Here is a 25,756-nt window from a genome sequence, read left to right on the forward strand (position 1 = left end):
TGACATGGCTGCGTGTACGCGGCAGGATGTGCATAAAACAATCTTGCGAAGCTGTTATGAGCGTCGCTGCAGCGTTATTGCCGTTGTAGAAGCCAAAACAGAAAGACAAAACGTTCAACACCACCAAGACAAAATCTATACTGATAAAAGAAGGAAAAACGCGCAAAATATGATAAGTGAAATACCCTTCGTACCATGAACCTGTTGAAGAAGAGCGTTACGTTCCTAAAACCCAAGGGCTCATGTAACACGCATTATTCACAGAACACAATAGGCTCCGCTGTACAGTGATGGCGGGTTCCGGCAACTAAAGGCCTTCGCAAATTCCTCCATGTTGAGCAGCGGAAGGAAGCAGAAGATCTTCGACGCGAGACGCTGCAGCTGGCTTTCCACGCCGCAGGAGAGAAGGCAGAAGCGCCTGAAGAACGTCTTCTGGGCGGTGTTCCAGTAGCTGTCCCAATCGGTGGTCGGCTGTCGCTCTTTGTACGCCGTCGCAAGAGCGTCGTACGCGGTGCGAGCACTCTGAGCCAAGACGTAGATCGCGGTAGGCTCGTGGTCGCGCCTGTGGAGGCTCACGTTGAACGCCGAACGTGCCTTCTCGTCCATGCACTGCTCGTAGCGGAGCAGGGCAAGCTTTTCTTCCGTCGACCACAGGCCTGTAGAGTTGGACGGCACCACAGCATACAAAAGGGCTCTGGCCAGCAGTACGCCTAGGCTGCCCATGGCAAACTCGGGCGGGACGTCGCCGTCATAGAAGACGGGCTCATGACGCAGGGACGCTGGCACAACGACACTGTCGGAGAGGGCGTCGTGAAGCACGTTGCTGCCCGAGAGGAAGGCGTCGTCCATCTCGGCCTCGCGCACCGCCGGAGGATATTTCAGTTGGCTCCACTGCTGCTGTTTCTTGAGGCGAATAAAGATGCGCGGAAACGCGTTGACCAGGGAGGCCTCGTCCAGGTATTGGTCTTCGAGAATGGGATCTTCTTCCTTGGCGTAGGTGGGGAACTGGTGTAGCCTGGCTTCGTGGAGCGTCCTTTGGGCCTCTTCCCTCATGAAATCGCTCATCCATGCGAACCTGTTACCACCGGAGATGGCCCTGAGTACCCCTGAGAACACCGGAAGAATGGTGGTGTTCGCGCTCTTTTCCGGGAAGAGACGGCTCACAATGAGGTACCTCGCATTCCGTATCACGAGTCGGGTCGCATGAAGGCAAGACGACACGATGCGTTCGGAGTCACTGCCATTCGCTCGGCGCAGATAATCAAACCGGAGCGCGTCGACTAGAATCTGGATGTACAAATAGACCACGCCGTAGTCGACAAGACCTTTGAAGAAGTCGAACAAACGCCGGATCAAGTCGATGCGGTCTACAGATATTACGGAGTGGCTGCTCACCTTTCGCTCGTCAGGTAGGTGCGCATTTAGAGCGTCGAGCCATTCGGATTGATGCACGTCTACAGCCAGGTGCTCGAAAACGGCCACGCTCTTTCTTTGCTCCTGGCCAGCCTGCCCCATGATACTACTCAGCGTGCGCTCATTGTCGAGGATGTCAGTCAGGTTAAACACGCGGTCTCGAATGGTTGAGAGCTCGTGTAGTAGTTCCTCCAGGTAGTCCTTCGGGGGCAGAACGAGTTGCGCGTCCATCTTCTGCGCCAACGTCTGGCCGCGCAAGATGCGCAGGAACACGCCGTCGGGAAACTTGCTCAGGCGTATGTCGAGCACGGTGTGAATCCCATGAGCCAGCGACAGTACCACGATGTGCCTCACAACATCTGGGAAAGTGGACAGATTGAGAACCTCGTCGCCGTACTTCTGGAATGGCCGCAGGACGTCGCTCATGGACAAGGTGGGCGTGCTCACGAAGCGCTCGCAGGACCTGTAAAACTTGGCCAGGCTGTAGAAGTCGTCTGAAACTGCCGCGTCCGAGATGCTCAGACTGGTGTTAATGTGTTCCAGGAGATGGCGCGTACTGTTGCGAAGAAAACTGACGAGGCCTACGTCAGCAGCAGTTGCCTTCTGCTGCCAGCGATGGCAGACGTGACCGTGAAAGTCGTGGCACGGGTTTCTGCTGTTGTCGATCAGCAGGTGCATGTCAAGCACAGCACGTCTGCAGGTGTCACTAGAGCATATCCCTAAATTACTGCCGTATGGCTTTTCGCCAGCGAAGAATAGGAAGATTGCCGTGCCGGTAATTGCGACCGTTACCGCCAGGGTGATCAGGGCAATGACGAACTTGGTGCTGTCGACGAGTGTCTCGGTGTGCGGCGAGATCTCCCGGATCGTGGTGCTTCCAACTGCGAACAGAAGAAAGCAACGTTGTGCAAAAAGCCGTTATAAGAGCACTGTTGCGTTATGGTTGAGTTTTGTAAATGAGCCCTAGCTTATGTAATACGAAATCTTCTAAGGATAGTAATACTTGTCGTAAAATAATTTGGCAGAAACCATCTGCGATAATTGTCTAAGTTATGCGAGAGAATTCGCAGGACACATACACACATACTTTATTCAATCTCCATTTTATCACACTGTTCATATGCTGTGCCTAAGCCAGCTATTGGGTAAGGTGCATGCTGAAGAATGATGCGTACATTTCTGCGCCCGCCGTTAACTGTTGGCGTGGCGCCGAGGACAGTTGCTCGCTTATCCTGATGTAGCCCACGGTTGTCATCCTTAGATACTCTAAATACTCTGGTTATCGTTTCGAGGCCATACAGATACCCAGTCAGTAAGGCGAAAGTGAGTGGGATAAGAAAAGTATTAGGCTTGTGCGAATATCATTTTTTTGTTCGAAGCAAAGTCAACACGAATAATAATTAGTGTAAAATAATTTCAAAGTGAAACGTTCAAATAGTTCTGGAATTTGCAGAAAATCTTTACGTAAAAACCAGATGTTGAAAATTCCAAGGACAGTTGGTTCTTTACTTGCAAAAAGAAAACAGGTTCATCTCTGGTGTCAATATATTTTCAAAATACCATTATTGAAATATTTTCATGCGAAGATGCAAGCTCGATGTTTCTTACAACTCCAGCAGCACGGAAAATTTGTTTACAGGCTCTTGCTCACTGCTATACTTAAGTTCATCACGATTAAAAATGTTTTGGTGGCTGAAGCCGCGGGAGCGTTTCGCGTTCTCCCGTCGCACGTTGTCGCGATGTTGTGAAGTGCGACCTTGACTGCATCAACTTAACCCATTCCGTTCTGCAAGCGCACAGATGAACTTGATAGCCACGCTCACTGCTCTTGCCACCGTCAGGCTGACCCGCGCACATGACATGGGGCCCGATAAGCGACCAGCTTCCCTTGACGGTTTGCCGACCACTCACCGAATGCTCTTGCGCCCCAGAACTGCAGCTGTCGATTACACATCTTTTATAGAGACTGACAACTGGCCAGAATGTGTTGTGAGACGTTGATGGCAATGAAATGACCATGATTTATAGTGATAGAATCCAGCACGTTGTTGGAGATTTAAGTAGGAACTATAATTTTAAACTGACAAAGAAAGTCTCAAAAACAAGTGAGTGGCGCGGCCAGGCGAAATTACAATCGAAGAAATGTACCGTGAATGGGCGCCAGCACAGCAACATTAGTATTACTGACATGTTCTGCCACTTAGCTTGCCTAGGCTAAAGAAAAAGTCGGGCGCATGCAGCCAGTAAAAGCATGGCCTTCTAGATCGGTTTGTGTTACTTCGAGGGAGCCGCCGCTGGAGCGTAGATTCGGACACCACCTATTATTGTTAAAACAATTCAACGCCTCAGAAAACATGAATCGCAGGAACATCGGCATGATAAACAAAGTCTTACTTTCTTACAGCTAGAGCTGCACTTGTCTGGTTCCCACTAATGCCGGGGTATAATCGCTATCGCGCTCACCTATCACTATTTTCAGCATGTTTCTTGAGCACGACTACATCCTCAAAGCAGATCAGAAAATTCTGATGAAAAAAAGTCGCAGGCCTGCGCGGCACACGCAGCAAAGTCACAGCGTAAGCTCGTGGAGCGGCTCAAGAGTAGCTCCAATTTCAGCACCACGCACAAGGCCTTCGCGGCAAAGTTTCTTCGCCTCGTTTTGACGGCGTCGACGGCCAGCTGCGGTTTGTAATGCTCTCTGCACAACAGTCTACTGAACCCGATGATGCCTGGTTGCAGCCACGCACGTAGCTCTACGTTTGCCGGCGCCTTAACTAGATGGCGCCACCATACTGACGGAGGCTCGGGATCACGTTGATTGCGCGCCTCGTCTGAATCGCATCTCGTCATCTGCGCCTGCGCACTTCCCTAAGGCGCGTTTATAGGGCATTTTCCCGCTACCCGATAGCAAGTCAGTGGTAGAGTATCTGACTCCCGCGCAGCGGGCCCGATCCCGGCGGGAACGGAGTACTTTTTATTGCGATAGCAATTATATGGACACTCAAAAGCAGATTTCTGCCGTCGGCGTCGCCATCGCCGTGAGGTTCCGTATGACGTCAATGGAGATGAAATCGTCGCCGCGCGCCGAACGCTGTATGTGCGAGCGAGAGGGCGCGAGGGGCGCGCGCTTTCACGGGGGAGTGAACGCACGGCGGAGAACAAACGCGCGTTCTGCGCCGTAGTAGTAGTAGTGATTTTATTGAAGAAGAAAGTGACGCTTATTTCTGCTGCCCAATAGGGAGCACGGCGCAGCGTCAGGGGAAGGGGAAAAAGGAGATAAAGATGTTGAAAGAAAGGGAAGAGAAGAAGAAGCAGCAAGAGTCTCATCCGATCATGGAGGAGGCTGGTGATGGAGGCGATGGCCTGCTAGGGACGAGCGCTTAGCGATGGGCGGAGATTCCGTTCAGTTCCACAAACTCCAAAAGGCTGTGGAGAGCTCGGAGGTGGGGAGGCGACGGGAACAGGAGGTCGCTGGTTGTCGCAGCAGGTAGACCCTGTTGTCTGTAGGCAGTGATGACCCTTGAGCGGTCCTGTGCCAGCGCTGGGCATGCACAGAGAAGGTGCTCGAGGGTCTCGGGGTCGCCACAACGTTCGCAGGCCGGTGATGTGGAGCGTCCCTTGGCGTGCAGCTGCGCCGCCGTCCAGACACAGCCCGTGCGCAGTCGAAGCAACGTTGCGCGTTCCCTCCTGGTAAGGCCACACTCTGGAAGTGGCCTGGGACCGTTGCCATTTGCCACTCTGGCATCCGGGTGGACGATTGTGAGCAGTTTTTTCAGGCGCTGCCTTGAAAAATCTGAGGAAGCGACTGCTCGTGTGAGCGGCACTTCAGGATGGTGGGCGCGTTCTGCGCCGTGTTCGCTTAAGGGCTGCAGAAGTAGGCGTCTCTTTCCTCCTTTACAATCACCATATATGTAGAGCAAACGCGCCTTCTTCCAACGCGCGAGAGGCCGTCGGGGAGGGGGGGGGAGGGGGAGGGAAGGGAGGCGACGTTTAGCTGCGGCACCAAGTGCCTATTTATATCAGAGGCTCCGGCAACAGTCACCAACGCCACACGCATTTTGAGCGAACGCGGGCAAAACGCCGATGGCGTCGACAACAGTTCTGCGTGTTGCCGGTGCTGCTGCATGTCCAAGTTTATACAGCGGATAAAGCTAATATCATTACTCCGTATAGCTCTCTATAAATTTGCTATCGCAATTGATGCTTCGCCTTTCAGGTGAAACTGCGACAACTTTTTCGCATTTCCGGCGATAGCAGTTACGGTCACTGGACGCCGTCGGCGGCGTCGTACGTTATCGCGAACCGAAACGGCTATTGGAATGAGCCAATAACAGCTTACGCTGTAAATTTTCCATGGTGTTTTCCGCGTTAGCACTGTATTATTGGGCACTCAGACAACTAAGCTTTCCGTTCCACTAAAGAAAGTCGCAGTTTAGCCCGAAAGGCGAATCATCGATCGCGATAGCAAATTAGTAGACAACTACACGAACCAAGGATAGTAGTTTTATCGGTCGTATGAACTTGTAAACATTCGCTTACTAACTAAATTAATAAGCACGCTGTAACGCGTGCACAGGTAAACATGAAGACATCTCGCTCGATGACCGCAGAAACTCGCTGTCAAAACGCTGGAGTGAGGAAGCGCGGCAGCAGTAGCGAGCGAATTGACCTTCGTGCCGTCTCTTGCTTCAACGCGAACTAAACGTCGAAAGCCCAGCACATGCGAAGCTACCGGCAAGTCGTACTTTTTCCACGCCGCCGATCCCTTTCGTGCGGCCGCACTGTAAGCAGCCGCCGCCACAGCAGAACCCCCCCCCCCCCCCCCCCCGGTACCCTCACGCGCTACAGAAGCGTTTCCGTTTCTCTGCCCCTCCCCCCCCCCCCCCCCCCCGTGCGAGATTGAGCCGCGATGGTCGGCTGACCCTCCCAAGCTTTCACACGTACATACCGCGTATGGCAGGCGGCGAGAATGTTACCATGTTTGGACTTTATACGGAATCTCACAGCGACCGACGTCCACGTCCACAGCGACGGCAGAAATGCGTTTGGAGTGTCCATATAATTGCTGTCGCAATGAAAAGTCGCAGTTTCTCTCTACAGGCAAAGAATCGTCTGCGATAGCAAATTAGTAGACAGTTATACGAAGTAAAGATCGTAGTTTAATCGACCGTATAACCTCGTAAGCATTCACTTGCTAAGTAAATTAACAAGCATGTTGTCACGCGCGCACAGGCAAACAGAAAAACATTTCCCTCAATGAGCGTGGACATTCGCTGTGAAAACGAACGTAACGTTACGTTGGTCAAAACGCAGGCGTGAGGGAGAGCGGCAACAGAAGCGAGCGAATTGACCTTCGCGCAGCCTCTCACTTCAACGCGAACTAAGCGCAAACGAGGCTATGAGCCCTCGGTGCATCTATGTACGCATCGCAGGTCGCTTTCAAGATAGGGCTCGCGCGGCCGCGCTAACACGCCACATTTTACTCCGCTCAGCCGGATTAAAACGTCCCCCCCCCCTCCCCCCCTCCCCATCCCCGGTGCCTCGCGCGCGGTAGAAGACGGCGTGCTCCCTCCCCGCCTTCCACCCATGCGCGCGCGAGATCATGCCACTATCCTTGAATCGCGCTATCGCGCTCTTACTCGCATCTACAGTATACGGCGCGCGGCCACGTTGTTATCACACTTGGACTTTACATGGAACCTCGCGGCGACGGCGGCCATGGCCCTGGCGTGTCCCTATAATTGCCATCGCAATAAAAAAGAGTACCATAAAAATTGGTTGTCAATCCCTTTAAAGGGACCCTGAAACGGTTTGGGCAAATGAAGACGCGTAGGGAACAGCTACATTTTACACTCGCGCCACAATCTAAATGAAGCGTCTCATATTAACAGAGCTACGGACGATTACAAGTTACCCTCCTACCTAGCCATGCTCTTTCTCCTCAACTCGTTTGGGGTTAAGCTCCGTCTTCGCTGGCACTGCGTCACATGAAGGAAGGGAAAAACTGAGGAGAGGCCCTACCCCCTCCGCGCGCTATAGGAGAAAGTGTGTAGGAAGTGACCTAGTCATGGTATTTTCCTTCATTTTTTCACGACTTTTGCGCTGTAGCGGCCATGATGTCGCGGCACAATGGCGGCTTTGTTATGGTGTGTGCGCTCACACGTGTTGCGTCCGTCGGTTTCGTACCGTGGCAAACACGTCGTGTGTACAGGTTTGCGTTAGACTCTGTTTTGTTCTGCTGCTTTATCTGGACCGTGCTTACCCGGATGTTGCTGTGGCCAGGTGGGACTGAAGGAACTCAAACGCGTGAGATGAATGCGCATGCAACGCTGTGCGCAATGCACCGCGCCACTACAATGGCCACGGACTAAGGAATATCTGGGGGAAATTTTGACCTCTTCGGCGGAATCATACTAACGGGCCATTGTAGACCGAAGCCACTGTGTTTCAGAATTTGTACAATGAACGCCTTGCAGGTCAGTGACAGTCGTGCAGTATTCCTGCTTTTGACAGCGGGTGATAATAAGTAACGATGATAACGTAGAACGTTACGCAAGAATGCCTAATCCTGGCTTTAGAACTTTGTGTTCAGTAACAACTTTCTTTTGTACATAATCAAACACATGTTGCTCAATTGTTATTTGTTTCTCGCAGTACTCGCGGCAGAACGAGCTCGTTTGAGGAGAGCGCTTTCGAGGGTCAAACGTGTACGTGTCTTCAGTGCATGCATTCTTGCAGTACAGTGAGAACGCGTAGACTTTTTTCGCAGCGCCGGCCGTCTAGATCGCGAATCCGTCTGAGAACCCGACGAAGTCCAAGCAGAGAAAAACAAGAGAGAGAGAGAGAGAGAGAGAGAGAAAGGGAAGTAAAGACAAGGAGATTAGCCAGTGTAAATACCGGCTGGCTACTCTGTACTGGGGAAAGGGGTAAAGGGAATAAAACAGAGAAACGCAGAACGCTCAGAAAAACAAGCAGAACGAGCGATGAAGGTAATCGCTTTAAAAAGACGCGAGAACTGGGCAGCGGCCGGTACCTGCTGTTGGTGAGAACAGTTCAGTTGGCTGGGCTGATAAAGCATCTCAATTTTCATACAAGCCGGTAAAAGCAGCGAATTCGACCGCACGGTCGAATTCGCTAAGTTGATTATGAACTTTCAACATGACGTCGACAACGGTAATGCGATGACACATCGCGATTACATCTTTCGGTTTAGGATCGCTGCGGAGCATGTGTGCCCGAGCAGCCCCGGTTTCGCGCAGCGCGGCGTGGTTTCGCGAGAAATGTAAGCAAGAGAGGAGAATCTGCCACGACAAGATGGCGGAGTAACGCCAACTTCCAGCGTCACACGGCTTCACAAAGAGTGACGTCAGGGTCCCTCCTCAGTTTTTTTCCTTCCTCCATGCTGCGTCATGACGTGATGTCATGTCGTCCACTTCCGGTTGTCTTGGAGCCAGCGCGCGAAGCCTCTCCAAGCTCTCAGCTAGTCGCCTGGCTAAGCGAGAGCTATCCAAGCAGCGTGCGTTGCGAGCTTTCTGTCGCAGCGCCGAACGTGCCCAGTATTCCGGCTACTGCAGGTGAGCTCAGCATTTTGACGGATAGGCAGAGGCGTAAACTAAAGCCCCTCCATACTGCTCGCGCTGTGATGAAGGGGTTTTAGCGTAAACGTGAGCGGCCTGCATGGTGCAGGCATCTGGTCGCACAAAGCTCAACCAGCGTGACATGTCGCCGATCGCTATATTTGCAGCCCACACCGTATCAAGGGCGATCCTTGGTGCAGGCTAAAAGAAAGCTCGAGACCAACATTGACTGCGCAGCTCGCGTCACAACGGAGAACGTTGTAGCACAAGCAGACGACACTTGCTGTGTGCCGGAAGTGCTTGAATGTAAATTGTAGCTGTGTAAATATAAATTGTAAATGTAAATGTAAATGTAAATTGTAGTTTCTATTACTTTTAATAGGGGAGCTGTTTAAGCCGACCATCAGCCTGTGTGTAGCTAACAAAAAACCTCGCTGAACGATGACGTCACCTGCGTTGCCTAGCAACGACCTGCCACAGCTGCGCCTCGCTTCTCCTAGCTCCGGCAACGCTCCTCCGCCGCCGCGCCAGCGATGACGTCACTGCGCGTTGCATAGCGAAGCTTGCAACACCGACGGCCGCGTTGCAATGCCGAGACCGCGTTCCAGTAGACCCACTCCGTCAATGCGGTCGCCTAGCAATCACTTATCCAGCTTCGCCCAGCCATGTCATTGCTTCGCGCCGCAATTCTTGCTTTGCTTAGTCTTTGTGAAGCTTGTCCATGACGTGACACTGATTATAAAGATCATGTTGCCGCGATGGCGACACACACAACTCTCGTAGACTTTGCACTGAGTAAATGTAACGTAAGACGGCCGAAAAAGTACAAGACTCCCGAAGAAGCCGCCGCTCAGCAGGAAGCTCGTCGTGCCGCCAGCCGAGAACGAATGCGGCGATTGCGTGCTCATCCGTAGTACAACCTGGAGTATCATCCGGAGTATCATCCGGAGCCTAGCAAAACTTAGCCGAGCCTAGCGAAACTGGAAGAAGCTAGGTGATCAGTGATCACCAGCTCCGCTGTTTCTCCAACCTTGCACAACTTAGTGTAAGCTGCGCTAATTTCTTTTATAGAAACAAATTGACCAACATTCCAAACATTACGAGCAACATTTCTTCACCATGAAGTCGGAAAAATTATCAATGACGTAGCCTGGGTAGCCAATCGGACAGATTGCCCAACTGACGTCAATTGGGTTAAGTACGTCAATTGGGAGGGGGCGGCTGAAAACTCAAGGGAGCGGCGACACTGCGATCGGTAGCGCTGCATATTTTTAAAATCTTATAATAAATTACGAGCCTTACGCGGAGCGCTTAAATGTATATTTAAATGTGTCACTTAATGATCAGAAGAACCTACCCTAATTACTTGAGTACGTCAAAATCGTCGATCTCGTTTCAGGGTCCCTTTAAGAATAACATTTATATGGGACCCAACTCCACTGCCGCCTATTCGAATGCATGTAAAACGCAGAAATGCTGTCCCGCGATAACCCCTGGGCAGAGTTTAATTAAATTTGTTGCATTTTAGAGAGAAAGTTACATTGTAGTGACTGTTAGAAGCGAAATTTTGATTTAGGACCTGAACTTCTTATAGGATTTTTTGCAATCGAAAGTGAAAAAATGGCATACCGAAGTTTACAAATTTGTCCCTCTGCGTTAAAAACAGATATCGTCATTATGAAAAGTGCATCTGTTAGAGCATGTAAAGCGGATAAACTTGGTATCTAATTTGCAGCCCATATGAATTTGTTACAATATTTACGAGGGTTTTGCGGAAGTCATACACACTTAAGAACCGGTATATTGCGGAGCTATCTATACACCAATTTTGTTCGCTTTAGATGCACTATTAGATGCAATTTACAGACTTGTGATAGCATTTTTCATTGCTGAGTTAGAGTTGTAAACGTGATTGTTTCGTTTACAGAAAATTTGCGATTTTCGACAATTTTGATATAAAAATCGGCGCCCTACAAAAAAAATCTGCTTATAACAGTCACTACATTTTCATATTGTTCTTTTAAAAAGATGTTCTATTGTTCTTTTAAAAAAGAGGGGCGAGATGCCGCCGACAGCGCCATCTCGCCCCTCCGGAGCAAACTGTTCAGCGAAAAGGGTGAATAAGTCAGTGCTACACGAACACTGAGGCAGATGCAAGCGAATCACCGATCATGATCGCGCGCTGGAGCACGATAGAACATTACATAGAGCGCGCGTGACGGAACAAGCAGACGAAACGTAAGTACTTCTCTCTTGCTACGGTACGAAGTAATACAAAGACACGTGGGCACTCGGTTTGTAGGTTTTATGATTTCTCTAAACTTTAATTCGTCTATTGAAGCAACATATTAAACAAATAACTGACGTTGCCTTGAATAATTCTCGACGTCACGTATTCCTTAGAATGACGTTACACCACGGCCTTATACGTAGCTCACTCGCGCGATTGACGTCGACTCTCCAGCTGGGCGCGGCGCCCGCGAGGAGTAGGGCAAACGGCGTTTGATTTGAAATTTCAGCTCTTTTCGGGGCGCGTAGCGGTGTAATACTTTGCAGCCACTATCGTTAGCGCGCATTGTATCAACTGCGCGTGTCAGTTCAAAATGGCCACACCTGGATGAGGGGCTCTTTAAAGGGACTGACGATCAATTTTTAAGGTACCCGTGTTTTTTAGTGCAAAGGAAAGATTACTGGTCTAACCCCCGTATTCAGAAATGCATCTTAATTTCAAGCCCACGCTTGACTTTATTTAAATGACGCCTGTCGTTAACGACCCATAGACGCAATGAGCGTCTTGGGCCCGTTCACGCCAGGCATCATTTATATCAAGTCAAGCATGGGCTTTAAGTAAAGATGCATTTATGAATACGGGGGTGTGTCCAATCATACAATAGTAACGCGGTACCCGTGTTCTTGTATTGATCTGATCAATACAGAACAGAATTTTCCTATCTGTATTGAGGATGTAGTTGTGCTCATGAAACATGGTGGAAACAGTGACAGGTGAGCGCGATAGCGAATATAAGCCGGCGTTGGTGGGAAGCAGACGACAAGTGCGGCTTTAGCTGTAAGCTAGAAAGTAGTATTTTGTTTATCAAGCCGGTGTTCCTGCGGTTCACATTTTATGAAGCGTTGAATTATGTTTATCATAATGGGTGGTGTCCGAATCTATGCCCCAGCGACAGCTGCCTCCAAGTAACACAAACCAATCTCGAAGGCCATGTTCTGGCTGGCTGCATGCGCCAGGCTATTTTTTTAGCCAAGCCAAGCTGAGTGGTAGGTCATGCCAGCAGCAAGGTCGATCCAAATGGTCGCGAAGCTTCGGGCGAAAACCGGTTCAGAGCGAATTGTCATCGACATCAGCAAGGGTGGTTATGGGCAAGAAGGTCGAAAAAATATTTCTGGCATAGAGTTAATATAACTGACTCTAGAGGCAAAGCTGGGCCGAAAAAGGGGGGACCGCTAGGGCGCCGCCATCTTGTTGGCGCCATCTTGTAACTCGTCAATGTGGCCAGCGCAATTATTTTCGGGAGATGAAAACAAGTATAGGTCGCCTTACTGTGTCATAAAAAACGAATACCTGATGGCGTTATGAAGGTGATGTGTGAATATTAAGCTTACAGGAAGCGCTTGCTAACGTAATTTATTCAATTCACGATGTACTCATTCATTCAATAACGCGAGTTTCGGTTTCGGATAGTTTTTATTTGTGTTTTCGGATGCGTGGTAGTTTTGTTATGGGTGTTCTGTGGTTTCGTTTGGTATAGTTTAGCTCTGACATGTGATCGTGCGACGACATCGGTTGACGCGATGGCACCTTCGTGCCTTTTGTGCAATACTAAAGCTTCAAAGGGCTCTGGTATTTCCCTTCACACGTAAGTAAACGTGTCTGACTTATTCAGAACATCACGCGAGTAGACAGCTTTCGTGATTCATCGCAATTGTTCGAGAAGCATCATAGTAGCGCATTTTTTTTACCTATTGCTCATCAAGTGACACTTGCGACAGCAAACAGGGAAGCCTGAACAGCTATACGGTATTTTCGCTAGTGCGTGACCGTTGAAAACCACATACCGCCGGAAATTTTAACAGGATCATCCTTGGGTTGCGTAAATACCAGCTGCACGGCCAACACCTCCCACACCCACGGGCACACGGCTGCACACTCACAAGCTATAGGTTTCCTGATTAAAACTGATAACTATCGCCAAGTCTAGCAAGCGTTTCAGGAGCTGGCAACGTCAGCGTATCATAATGGCGGCGCTCTTGCGGTGACCGATTTCAGTGCATGGGCCCTATGGGCAGCTTGCCCTCTAGAGTCAGCATATTAACTCTATGATTTCTGCAGTGGCAATGCTGCTTTGAAAGTGAAGCCAGGCCGCCGCCATCTTACTCAGGGCAAGAAGAGCCATCAGGGAACAGAATAATATAGGAAACACCTGCTTTTCGCCTCCATGTTTGAGATGGCTAATTTCGCTGTGAAGATCCTATTAAATGTACACCTTTGTTTCACAGGTTTTAGGAGCAAAGCTGAATGCTGTGGTGCATTTTTAAGAGTTCTTGATTTCAACACTTAGCCAAATATAAGATTTTAGCCAGAAACAACGACATTTTATTTTACAATTACCCTAGCGTTTACATTTGCACAACAAACGCACTTAAGGTGCACGCGGACTGCAGCTTGCGCGGCACCCTTTCAGAGGTGAAGTCAGGGCAAGCGCTGGCTTCACCCCTCCTGGTAAACATAAGCGGGCGCCGCCACTGCAGAAGTTTTTTTTAGGGGCGAAGCACCTTAGGGTCGAGCCTTGTCCCTCGTAGTCCGTAGCTCTGGTTGGCATGGAGACCGCTATGTATGTATGTATACGCATGTATATATATATATATGCGTATACATACATACATACATACATACATACATACATACATGCATGCATACATACATACATACATACATACATACATACATACATACATACATACATACATACATACATACATACATACATACATACATACATACATACATACATACATATATATTGTTACGGTGAGGAAAACAGACAAGGTCGACGAAGTAGAAGAGGATGAAGTGGCAACAGCCTCTCTGTGTTCTCAGCTGCTGTCTATCTCCTGTAAATACATTCTGTAAATAGTTTATACCCGTGACATTTTGGTGGAGGTGCGGGGTAGTCGACGCAGAATCTCCATGTGCCGTCCTTCTTCTTTACTAGCACAACAGGTGACGCCCAGGGACTTGACGATGGCTCAATGATGTCTTTCGCGAGCATCTTGTCCACTTCCGTTTTGATGACTTGGCGCTCCGAAGCTGAAACTCGGTAGGGTCGCCTATGGATGGGAGGATAATCGCCTGTATGTATACGGTGTTTGACAAGAGACGTTTGGCCTAAGGGACGGTTGTTTAGGTCGAATATATCCTTGAACGAAAGCAATAAACTGCAGAGCTGTTCAGCCTCCACAGGCGTAAGACCCGGGGCGATCATTTTCGTAATGTCGTGGTCAGTACAATTGGTAGACCGGAAAGGTTCACAGGATGTGTCGACGGCAAAAGTTTCAACGCAGTGAACTTCTAAAACAATGATCGTAGCCAGGGTAATATCTTTAGGCAGAATTTGCTTCGTAAGCCCGAAATTCACCACAGGGAGATAGGTGCGATTGTCTTTGACTCTCAGTATTGTATGCGGGACAGTAACGTTATGGCTGAGAACGATGGCTGTTATTGGAGCGGAGATGTAATCACCATCGGGAACTGGCATAGATGGCGCCATTTCGATGTATTGCAAGGCCTGTGGTGGAACGGGAACAAAATCAGTCGGTCTCAGGCGAATTTCGTGAGGTGTTGTAGGGTCGTCCAGCAGAGGCAGGTCAAGACGCACAGTACTTGAAGAACAATCGATGAGCGCTGAATGGGCAGAGAGGAAGTCGAGGCCTAGTATGAGGTCATGGGGGCATTGGTCAAGCACAGTGAAAAGTACGACAGTATGGCGGCCGGAAATGCTCACGCGTGCAGTACACAATCCGACCACGGCCACCATGCTGCCGTCGGCGATTCGTACGACCCGAGTAACGGCAGGCGTAACAATTTTCCTTAAATGGCGGCGAAGGAGGCTGGTCATAATCGATATCTGTGCTCCGGTATCTATGAGTGCTGTGACGGGTGTGCCATCAACGTGGACGTCGAGAAGGTTACGTTTCGTGAAGAGCGTCAAAGGAGGATTTTGCGGCGTATTCGACATTGCAGCACTACCCCGAGGTGCCGCATTGCCTAGTTTTCCGGCTGGGATGGTCCTGGGTAGGTCGGCGAGGGCGAGCGGTGAAACTGGGGCGGACGTGGCTGGCGACGTTGAGGCGAGGGCGAGCGAGTATAGCGGCGAGGAGAGGTAGCGGCGTCCGAAGCGTCTTAGAAGCGACGGGGTGAAGAACTGCGGGGCGAACTTGTATTCCAGAACGTGTTTCGAGGCGGGGACGACCAACGGCTAAGGCAGTGACGGGAAACGTGACCGATTCGGCCGCAGCAGAAACAGATCGGCCTGTCATCAGGTGTACGCCAGTCCGATGGATTCCGGGCACTGTAGGGATAACGGGCACTGGAGGGTGGAGCGCGATAGGACCGAGGCATATGGGCAGGGCCGGGGTCAGGACGACTCAAGGAGCAGGCGCTGGGGAGACCCATATTAGCAATTTCCTGGCGAACCACGGATTGAATCAGCGATATCGTCTCAGCAGTGTTGGTCCAAGACGTCGGTTGAGGCGAGACAGGAAACGCAGCTTCGAGTTCGCGGCGCACAATGCGGGTCACGTTTTCACTTGGTGGTGGCACGCTAGATTGGTCGGTTAGGTCGGTGCAAGAAGAGATCGCTGCAGTATTTGGAAGCCGTGTAAACTGGTTATGTATACGGCGGCTCTTCGCCTGCTCGAAACGGCGGCATTCCTTCATGATGGCGTCGACGGTCGATAAGTTTCTGAAGACCAGAAGGTTGAATGCGTCGTCCGCGATACCCTTGATAATGTGGCCAACCTTGTCTTCCTCTGGCATTGACGTGTCGATTTTATGACAAAGGGCGAGGACGTCCTGAATGTAGGAGACGTACGACTCGGTAGTAGTTTGGGCACGCGTGGCGAGTTGTTGCTTGGCGGCTAGCTGTCCACCGGTCGGATTGCCAAAAACGTCGGACAGCTTCTCTTTAAACAACTCCCAGCTGGTGAGCTCTTCCTCGTGTGTATAATACCACGTTCGCGGTGTTCCATCGAGGTAGAACACGACATTGGCCAGCATTTTGGTAGGATCCCACCTGTTCACCTTGCAGACGCGCTCGTACATCTTTAACCATTCTTCTACGTCAACACCATTGAGGCCGTTGAACTTGCCGGGGTCTTGCGGCTGAGGTAGAGCAACGTACTGGGTCTGCGTAGTCGGCGATGCAGCTGCAGACGCGGTGCCTGCCGCTGAATGCATGTACTCGGGCTGGGTGAGACGTCCGCTGCGGAGCTCCGTGGCGAAGACCCGTACCCCGCACCTCTCACTAAAATGTATACATACAATATATACATGCGTATACATACATACACAGCGGTCTCCATGCCAACCAGAGCTACGAAAAAAACGCCGGAAGCGTTCTCCGGAAGTGGAACCGGAAGCGGAAGGCGGCTTCCGGTTCCGGCTTCCCGAAGCCGGAGCTTGGCGTACGTATACGGTTGTATGTATGATTGTATGTATGTATGTATGTATGTATGTATGTATGTATGTATGTATGTATGTATGTATGTATGTATGTATGTATGTATGTATGTATGTATGTACATACATACATACAACAGTATATGTACGCCAAGCTCCGGCTTCCGGAAGCCGGAACCGGAAGCCGACTTCCGCTTCCGGTTCCACTTCCGGTTCCGGTTCCGGAAGCCAGCTTCCGGCTTTCGGAGAACGCTTCCGGCGTTTTTTTTCAACCTCCTTGGTTATGGGAGCAGCGATTGAAGCGCGACTATGTTTGGAGTTAACAAACATTGCGAAAGAAAAAAGCGTTTTTAATTAAAGCGTACACAGATTCATTCAACGAAAATAAAATTCATAATCAATTACATATACGCATGACGAGAAAAGAACAACTCTATTTTACTTGATCATTATCACTAAATACCTTTTTCCAGCGTCCACCGTAAGAGCGCCCACCGATAGCGGCGGGCGTTGACGACGTTATCACTTACAATGCAATGCAGCTGTTGAAGTGGGCAGAAAGGGGCCCTCGTGTAACCCCTGACGCCCCCCTGACATGTTGTGTTGCTTTGCTTGTCGACGTTTGTCTGAATTTGGTGGCGCGTGTAGTTTCGTTGTTTCTTAACCTGTTCAGTCAAAAGGAGTGAGTTGCGACCGCCAGATAATTGTTCACTTTAGTTGTTTTCGTGGGACAGCGCTGGCGGACGGGGTTGTGTCCGACGAATGGACGAGCACTCTAGGCCCAAAGCGTTCGTCAGCCTCCAAACAAAGTATGTTCTGCGCAAGGGTGCGGTTTCGACACCCATATGGCTGAACTATTCTTGCATCGGTTTCCGCGATGAAAGCCTCAAACGCCCATCACGTCGAATGGCGGGGCATTTGAATATACAGCTCTAATGGCAGACCCCCGAAAAGAAATTTCGCGCCTTTGAGAACAAAATGACGTCACTTCTGTTTTTAACGGATGTGACGTCACATTATTTTTTTCCGCCGGAAGTGTTCGCTCCTCCCACAGATGCCGTTAAGCCTCATGAACCGCTGATGAACCGCCATGTTTTGAACGTATGGGCTTCTATGGAAGCTTCGCTACCAGGTGCATTTACCTTGCCAGCAGTGCTATTATTGTAGTGCTAGTAGGTTATGATAGTAGTGTTATTGTAGTGCTGGCACTCATTTGAAATCAGTTTGTCTAAATTATGCCAACCTTTTGGAGTCATTCCGACTCCTTCATCAAAGATAGCTTCGAGAAGCTGCAGCAGCTTTTTATATGTTCGGCTAGCGGCCCTGGCTATGGCACCTCCGGGAGATGACCCTGCATGCTCCCTGCATGTATGTTGGGGGCAATTCTCCCAACGAGCGGTTCTTGGCCCCGGTGGCGGCTTGGATGTGCTATGACTTTCCGAAGCTTCACGACGGTTTCACGACAGCTTCCCGAAGCCACCGCTGATGAAGGAGTAGAAATTACTCCGAAACGTTGGTATAATTTTTATAAACCTTCTTTGTTGGTGAATGTTTAGTTTGTCTAGTTTCAGTAGTTGGCGTTCACATGAATGATACAGTTGTGAATCACACTTCTAGCGGATCGAATCTACATATGTAAACTGTGGTAACGTGCAGGGAAGGTCAATCGCATTAATGTGCCAAGATTGGGCCGTTCGATACGAGCACCTCACGGAATGCATGTAAGCGCTGGCGCATCGAATCGCGGGAGAGAGGAAAAGTGAGGCGGCTGCCAGCGTGTGCTCTGCTATACCCACCGGCGAAAATCAAACAGGTTCCGGCTCGTTTCGCGCGAAGGGAGATGTGCAACATATCAGTGCTCTCGCGTAGTATGATGCGCTAAGAAATGAGGCGTTCGTGCGAACGCGTGGCCGATATGTGACCACACTCACATCGAACGGAGGACTTCCGGCGGCCTGTGCTGGCGATCTCCGTCCCAAGATCACCCGGATGCTTACTGTCACGCCTCCCTGCAACCTGCAATTCCATATGGGCAAGCGAAAACCAGGAAAGCTCGTTCGGTAAGTTAGCCTCCTCATTCTACAGAACGTCCTCCACTCAACACTCACCTCCACTCAAGAAAGTAGATAGCAGGGCGGCGGCAGGGCCACCTTTCGACAGAAGTGGTCACTGCGCTTCGTTATCATCCACGGCAATTGCTGAGATGTGTAACGTCTTGACCAGTCGATGGTCGCCTCTGTGCTTAACTCGGTGGAGTGGAGGAAGAGCTTTCGAGTCGAGGGTCGTTTGAGAACACGGGAGTTACCCCCGTATCTCGAACCATCCTGGAATCGAAGTTCTTCCGCCAATTCTGGATGGATGGATGGATGGATGGATGCTGTGAGCGTCCACTTTGAAACGGGGTGTGGGTTGCACCACCAAGCTCTTATTCTTTTGCCTAATGTGCTACCTTTACTTTTGAGAAAACACACAAATACGAAGAATTCCAAGCATCATACTTTTTGAACCATTAATGGGAACTCTGTTTCTGTACGTCTCCGTTCTTGTGGTCTCCCTACTTTTCTGCCACCAAACCACCAACCACCTCTTACTAATCTCTATAGTGGACATGTTTACTTTCCCCCTGCTATCCCTGAACCCAGGGGCTTCAAGGAGGTCAGAGGAGCTTAGACTGGCAGCCGGGTAGAATTCTTCACATTCCGATAAAACATGTGCAATCGTTTCCCTAGCTTTACCGCAGCAAGCACATGCGCCTTCATCCTTGGTGTACCTCGCTTTATAACTACGCGTTCTAAGGTATCCTAATCTCGCTTCGAAAAGTAAGGCGCTCCCCTTTGAGTTATCATTGACGCGGACTGCCAATGAGCCGCAGTGATCACTTCTGTCGAAAGGTGGCCCTGCTATCTACTTTCTTGAGCCGAGGTGGAGTGTTAAGTAAACCTTCTAAAATATCGGGGTTAGTCTCGTTCACTAGCGTAAAGCGTCGCCTACAAATCAGCGTTGAATGCGCTGAAAACGACCAGCCGAGGAAAAGTGTCTGCTTGGTTACCATTGAAAAAGCCAAAAAATTGACCTTTTCCAGATTTTTGTAACTAGGTTGCTCACATTCTACACTATAGCGCGCAAAGTAGCGCGCTCTGCCACAGCTGTGATTGTACATTCGGTTGGTGTACATTCAGTGGTTGATTTTCATCAGAATCTCATGCGGGTCCGCTGTCTCACCGGAGGTTTGCACACACACCGCGACCACTTAAGCCTCATTACCCTACTACGGCGTGTCTCATAATCCGATTGTGATTTTGGCACGTACAGCCTCATAATTCAATTAAAGTTTAACCCTTCTGCCACAATGCGATGTACCATGTTAGGCAATGTTAATGCTCAACCCTCTCAGAGATATGAACAATGGCGCACAACAATGTCTCAAGCAAACACGTACCACTGTGTGTTCTGTGTACTACGCAGACAAACAGCAGTGGTGTACGAGAGGTAACGTTTAACATTAACTCGCCACTCTCGTATTGGACAAAACGCTGAAGAAATTAAACATTCGCAGTCAGCATCAACGTTTAAATATCGTCAATCAAAGCAAACAGCTAGTGCACAAAACTTTGCTTACACCGATTCCCACAGTGCGTGGGATCCATGGAAATAATTTTCTTTTTAAACAAACCAAAAATTCCCAGAATCAAGCTTGGGAAGCATTATTGGGGAAATTTGCTTTTGTACGCCTCCATTGTTTGCGGCCTCGCTACTTTTCTGCCACCAAAACTCCAATCGCCTTTTACTAATATCCGCTGCGGACATGTTTACTTTGCCCCTGCTATCCCTGTTCCCAAGGGCTTCAAGGAGGCCAGAGAAGCCTAAACTGACAGCGGGGCAGATATCTTCAAATTCGAATAGAACATGGTCCAATGTTTCCCTAGCTTTACTGCAGCAAGCACTTGCTTTTCCTTCATTGGCGTAACTTCATCTATAACTACGCGTTCTAAGGCATCCTGGATCTCGCTTCGAAAAGTAAAGAGTTGTCCTTAATCGTTTCTTTCCTGATTTCGTTTTTACCTGTTAGGTAGTTACTCATAGTCGGTTTGTGTTCCCGTGAGAGCTCCATTGCGAGTTGTCCCACTGACCTTCGGTTGCCATTGAGTCCTGATTGTATCCTCATTTCAAGCAAACAAACTCATTTCGAAATGCAAGTCCTGGAACTATTACACCTTTCCGCATACCCCAGAGGACATCGTGCCTATTGTATCCCCAGAGCGCTCTGTGTTTCAATATGACCGCATTTCTCTTCTTCTTTGCGACTATTGTTATTCCTGTGTTTCCATATATATTTTGCCTTCGTTTATCCATACACCAAGGTATTTGTATTCTTTAGTTGAGGTATTCCCTGGCCCTGTATTGGCACTGTTCACTGTTTTCATTGAATACCATAAAACCTGATTTGTTAACGCAAAATTTCAACCTTAAATTACACCTTCCTGTTTACAGATACTGGCCAGACGTTGCATGTCACTTCGCTTGTTAGCAAGCAGCACAATGTCGTCCGCATAAAACAATTCCTGGAAGCTGCTGCTCTTGGAAGCTGCTGCTATTGTGCGAGCCTGTTTGTTTGAGAGATTAAACCCGATATTGATTCCTTCTAGCACCCTTTCCACCCTTACCATGTACATCATAAACAGCAGCGGGGATAAAGGAGCCCCTGTTTCTGTCCCTTGTTTATATTAACTTTATCTTCGCTCCTCATCCCTTCCCGTTAAATGCATACACTACTTCCTGGGTAAATATCCCTCAAAAACTGTACACAGTCGTTCCCTAAGCCTTCTCCTTCCAGAAGATCCCATAAAATGTTGCGGTTGATGTCATACGTTCCAGTAATGTTTAAAAGAGCCACATATAATGGTCTCCTTTCTTCTCTGGATATTTCAGTACACCGAGTAAGAGTAAATAAGTTATCATCGAGACGCTTACCGATTCTGAAGCTATTCAGAAGTTCTCCCAATATGTCATTATGCTCTGCCCATGCTTGAAGTTTTAATTTAATCGCCTACATTGCTAAATTGTTTGTTACCGATGTAATGGTCAACGGTACATACGAGTCAATTCTATCTTTTTTACCCTTACCTTTAAAAATGAAATTCATTCTACTTTGCCGCCAACTGTCTGGCATTGGCCCTATCTTGTAAGCTTTTTTTTCTACTGCTTTCAACAGAGCTTTACTTTTTGGTCCTAGTTCATTAAGCAGCCTAATGGGAACCTCGTCTAACCCTGTGGCTGTGCTCTTGAAAATTTTCAGCACAAGCTCCTTTTCCATTTTGTCCTCGTTAGTGCTCTTCTTTTTTTTTTCTGAAAAACCACCTCGTCATTGCCTTGCAAATGATTAGGCTGTTATTTTCCGGGTGTAATTTAATACCCCCTTTCCAACCAGTTCGTTTTCGTTTTCGTCTAGGATATGTTGTATTGTTCTAGACTTCCTGCCTGATAAGTTAATGTGGTTCCAAGTTATTCTAGGTGCGGCCTTTTTTTCCATCGACGCTGTCTATGGCTAGGGTTCTATGCATTTTTCGTGTCCGTCAACTCCACTGGCGTGTGCAAAAACTCAGCTCCCAAATTTGATGCAAAATCACCTCATTCTATGCAAACGCTTATACATCTCATTACTTGGATGTGCATTTTCAGTAGATTAGTTATCAATAGGCACCATTTTCAAAATCAGTAGACTCTCAAGTAGATAATAAGGGTTTTTAAAAGATTTGCCGCTGTGCGACCTGCGTCGGCCATGTGTACGCTCGAACCGCCCTCTCTTTGTCATCGTTCCAAGCACTTGCGTGCCTAGTTTCCTTTCGCACTCCCGGCGTGGCGGTCCCGTCGCGCGTGTCTAGTTTCCTCCGGCTCCCCGAGGTGGTGGTAGTCTTCCACGCGAATGTATGCCGCCGCTCAAGACCGCTGATGAAAATAAAAGTGTGTGTGTGCGTGTGTCTTTCTTCGGAATGACCGCCGTCGCCGCTCAAGAGAAAATAAATTTGCTCATCCCTTTGATCTAAATTCTGTCTCACCTCTATGTCGTGTGCTAAGCTGCTTCGCTGGTAATCCACCTTCACAGCTGTGGAATGGCACGTGGCTTTATTTCTGACGTATTTCTCAGAACCAACGTTCACTTTCACCTTTAAATTTTAGTTGAACCAGTATTTGAACTATATTTTTTTCTTCCGGTATATTTCCCATTTTTTGTCTACGTCATCCTGCAGCAACTTCTGCCTTTTTGCCTGCCTAGGCTCTGGTCATGCTTTCTGTCGTTCATCAATCTCTTCCCGTATCTCCCTATTACACCAGCTTTCCGATTTCTTTTTTTTTCAGCAAATATGTTGCTTCTCTTTCCTTATTTCTCTCATTACACTTAGGAGCTCACTGTATTCCCACTCTTTCATTGGCCATTTGTCAAGTTCTTTCTCGACTCTTGTGACTATATTTATTTTTTGTTTGAACGTTCAAATTTGGACTGGTCATTCTCCGCTCCTTGCAGTTTATTCCCAAATACAAATCCTATTTTCGAAATGACGCGTTTATGGTCACTCCCTATGCTGCTATACACCCTTCCTCGTCAATGACCATTTCCCTCAACTTATCATAACTGCCTTGCGTCATCAGAAGTGCAGCCAGACTTCGCAGCGCCCCCTGAGTCCTGATGTACACTTAGGTCGCGAATACACAAGCAGGCTTAGGCACTCACACACTCGGTGGCCTCCTGCTCGACGCTCCCTCCCAGGGCGCCATGAAGCAGGCGACGCGCTTGCATGAGGGGCGTGTGCCACCCTGCGGCCACGGCCACCGGCCTGAAGGGCGGGGATCGATTCGCAGACGTGCTCTCTTCGTCCGTGTTCTGTAGTCGTCGTGCGTCGACGTGCACCGGTGGAGGCGGCTCGGCACCGGCGGCTTGTGACTCGACGTCGCTGCTGGCCATCTTCTCTTCATTCGAGACTGGCTTACTCTCGCCTACGAAGTCACAACCGTGCAGGCGTTGCTCAGGAATACTCGGAGGCAGTTACCGCGGTAACGTGGACAAGCTAGGCATCACGGAGCGCGAGCGCGCACAGCGACCATTTAGTAAAGCCCGCGAGTAGGAACGCTCTTTGCTTACTCGCGAATCGTAAACTGAGCTGGCACGACCGTATGATCCAGCTTTGAACGAATATTCTAGGAACATGATGACATTGTACTCGTTCTTGTATACCCGCGGCTAGCGTTACTGCTCGCCTGGATGCTGGCTTCCGCGTGTTTTCCCGCTCTACAGAGTGAAGACTGCTTTCGACAAAGCGCGGTGTACTTGGAAGTTCGCTGGCGGTGACTTCGCTTCGCGGCTGACACCGCCAGCGCGTGTGAAGAGCTTTCCTACTGTATCGTATCTTGGTCGCCGAGCGCTATACGTGCAAGCGCATCGCATGTCAAACCGCAAGCGTCATGTCTTCAGGATTCTACTGAAACAGCTTATCTGTAATCCGCAGAAAGACATGCCGCTTTTGAAATCCTGTATATGTACACGCGTGCAATAAATCGTGTTCTGTTTTCCCCACTGCCCCGGCGCAGCATGTTTGGCTTCCTTGACGCAACGATACACCTACTAATGACTAATTCTTAAGTGCGCAATATTGGGAAACAGGACACCACACAAGAAAAAACACAGAAAGATCGAGCCAACGCTGCACTGCGCTCCATCTTAATGCATGTCTCTTCCTGCGTAGCGACCGGTTCCCCAATTTTGCGCGTTTAGCAGTCAGTCATTAGAATGAACCAACTCTCAAGACATTTCAGTTTCCTACCAAGACGCCCTTCTGGAGTAACATTTGCTTTTCCAGCTATGAGTCAAAAGATTTATTACATACGCGTGTAAGTGCGTCTGGAAAAAAGGGACAAGTTTCGCACCAGTATCATCTGTGCAACGCGCGTCGTTTTCAACGAAGACGTCTCACGCATTGATGGAGAAAGATAACGTTTATCAAGGTCACGCTTAACAGGTCTTTTGCCCATCGCGTGCACAATGATGCCTTCGGTGCCGAGAGCTTTTATGGAGTGATAAAACTGGAGGAAGACAATTTGTTGGTTTCATGAAGCACGTTGTCTATCGCATATGCATGCACGACTATATACCAAAATATGCTCGTGAGGCTCGATGTTCTGCATATGCTGAACTTAGACATCGGCGCAACTTAGAGTTAAGCGTATAATGGTGTTTTTCTCAATCTGCGCTGCGGAGCTTGCGAATGCTGGAAACTGGAACGGTAGGCTCCGGCTGTATCTAGAAGTATGAATGGTGATGGTGACAGAAGTAGATGGGAATTATTTTCCCTGTCAAACTGTCAAAGGAGGCGATTCGAGTTAAACGTGTTTCTTTTTTTCTTTTTTTTTTCTCCCCGAGGAGTCGAAAGACTGCGGAACCAATCTAAGATAGCATCACGTAGTTGCCGGTGACGAACCAAACTTTTGAATGTTCTTGCCTGGGTTCCGGTTGCTCCGGGTTCAGCGCAAGCGATGGAATCGCTTCCGAAAATATCTGAGTGATCCTTAGAAATGCGCTGTTCTCTCTTGCATCCGGGTTTGCAAAGTGGACTATGCTGGGAAATCCAACCCCCCCTAACCCCCCCCCCCCCCACTATTCACACACACCAATACCAACTCTGCATAAATTAATGTCTTAATTACTGTTGCCACGTTCGGACGGCGCGTACGTGTCGCCAATTCTCGGAGGCGATGCTGGTGCCTAACTACTTCTAAACGCCTGTCCAATCAAGGGCCTTGATATCATTAGGCTCGGCTTACCCAGTTCTTCGGTTTGTTTGGGGCCTGCGACGTCGATGCCGGACGACGACTTGAGCGCGCTCGAAGGAGCGTGCTGCTTGCGTTGGTGACGCTGTTTGGCGCGGTGCTTCTTTGACCTCGGTGTGGACAGCGAGGACGGCTGCGCTCTCAGAGCCTCGTTGACCATCGGGATGCTCGAGCTGGGTGCGGTCTGTGCTGCAGACAGGGGCTGTTGCTGCGGTGGGAGCCTCGAGCTGGGATCGGAAGCGGAGTCCAT

At 49.3% G+C, this 25,756-nt stretch overlaps 1 protein-coding gene across 1 annotated transcript; it reads right to left on the reverse strand.

The window, feature by feature from the left end:
• Positions 1–222: 222 nt before the first annotated feature.
• Positions 223–25,756, reverse strand: LOC119435742 (uncharacterized). Its single transcript, XM_037702467.2, has 4 exons — positions 25,501–25,756; positions 23,417–23,679; positions 18,618–18,702; positions 223–2,294 (listed from the first exon to the last, which is right to left on the reverse strand). The coding sequence occupies exons 1-4, from the start codon at positions 25,754–25,756 to the stop codon at positions 259–261; spliced, it is 2,640 nt and encodes an 879-aa protein (XP_037558395.1). The 3' UTR covers positions 223–258.

This window comes from Dermacentor silvarum, unplaced genomic scaffold, assembly GCF_013339745.2.
Source record: "Dermacentor silvarum isolate Dsil-2018 unplaced genomic scaffold, BIME_Dsil_1.4 Seq880, whole genome shotgun sequence".
Classification (NCBI taxonomy): Eukaryota; Metazoa; Arthropoda; class Arachnida; order Ixodida; family Ixodidae; genus Dermacentor; species Dermacentor silvarum.

Bases quoted from the DNA above. Each gene is read 5' to 3' on its own strand.
- LOC119435742 (XM_037702467.2), bottom strand. From the start codon at position 25,756: ATGGACTCCGCTTCCGATCCCAGCTCGAGGCTCCCACCGCAGCAACAG. The intron at 23,680-25,500 runs GTAAGCCGAGCC...GTGACTTCGTAG, and splicing joins CAAACAAACCGAAGAACTGG to GCGAGAGTAAGCCAGTCTCG. The intron at 18,703-23,416 runs GTGAGTGCCTAA...ATGGAATTGCAG, and splicing joins AGCAGGAGGCCACCGAGTGT to GTTGCAGGGAGGCGTGACAG.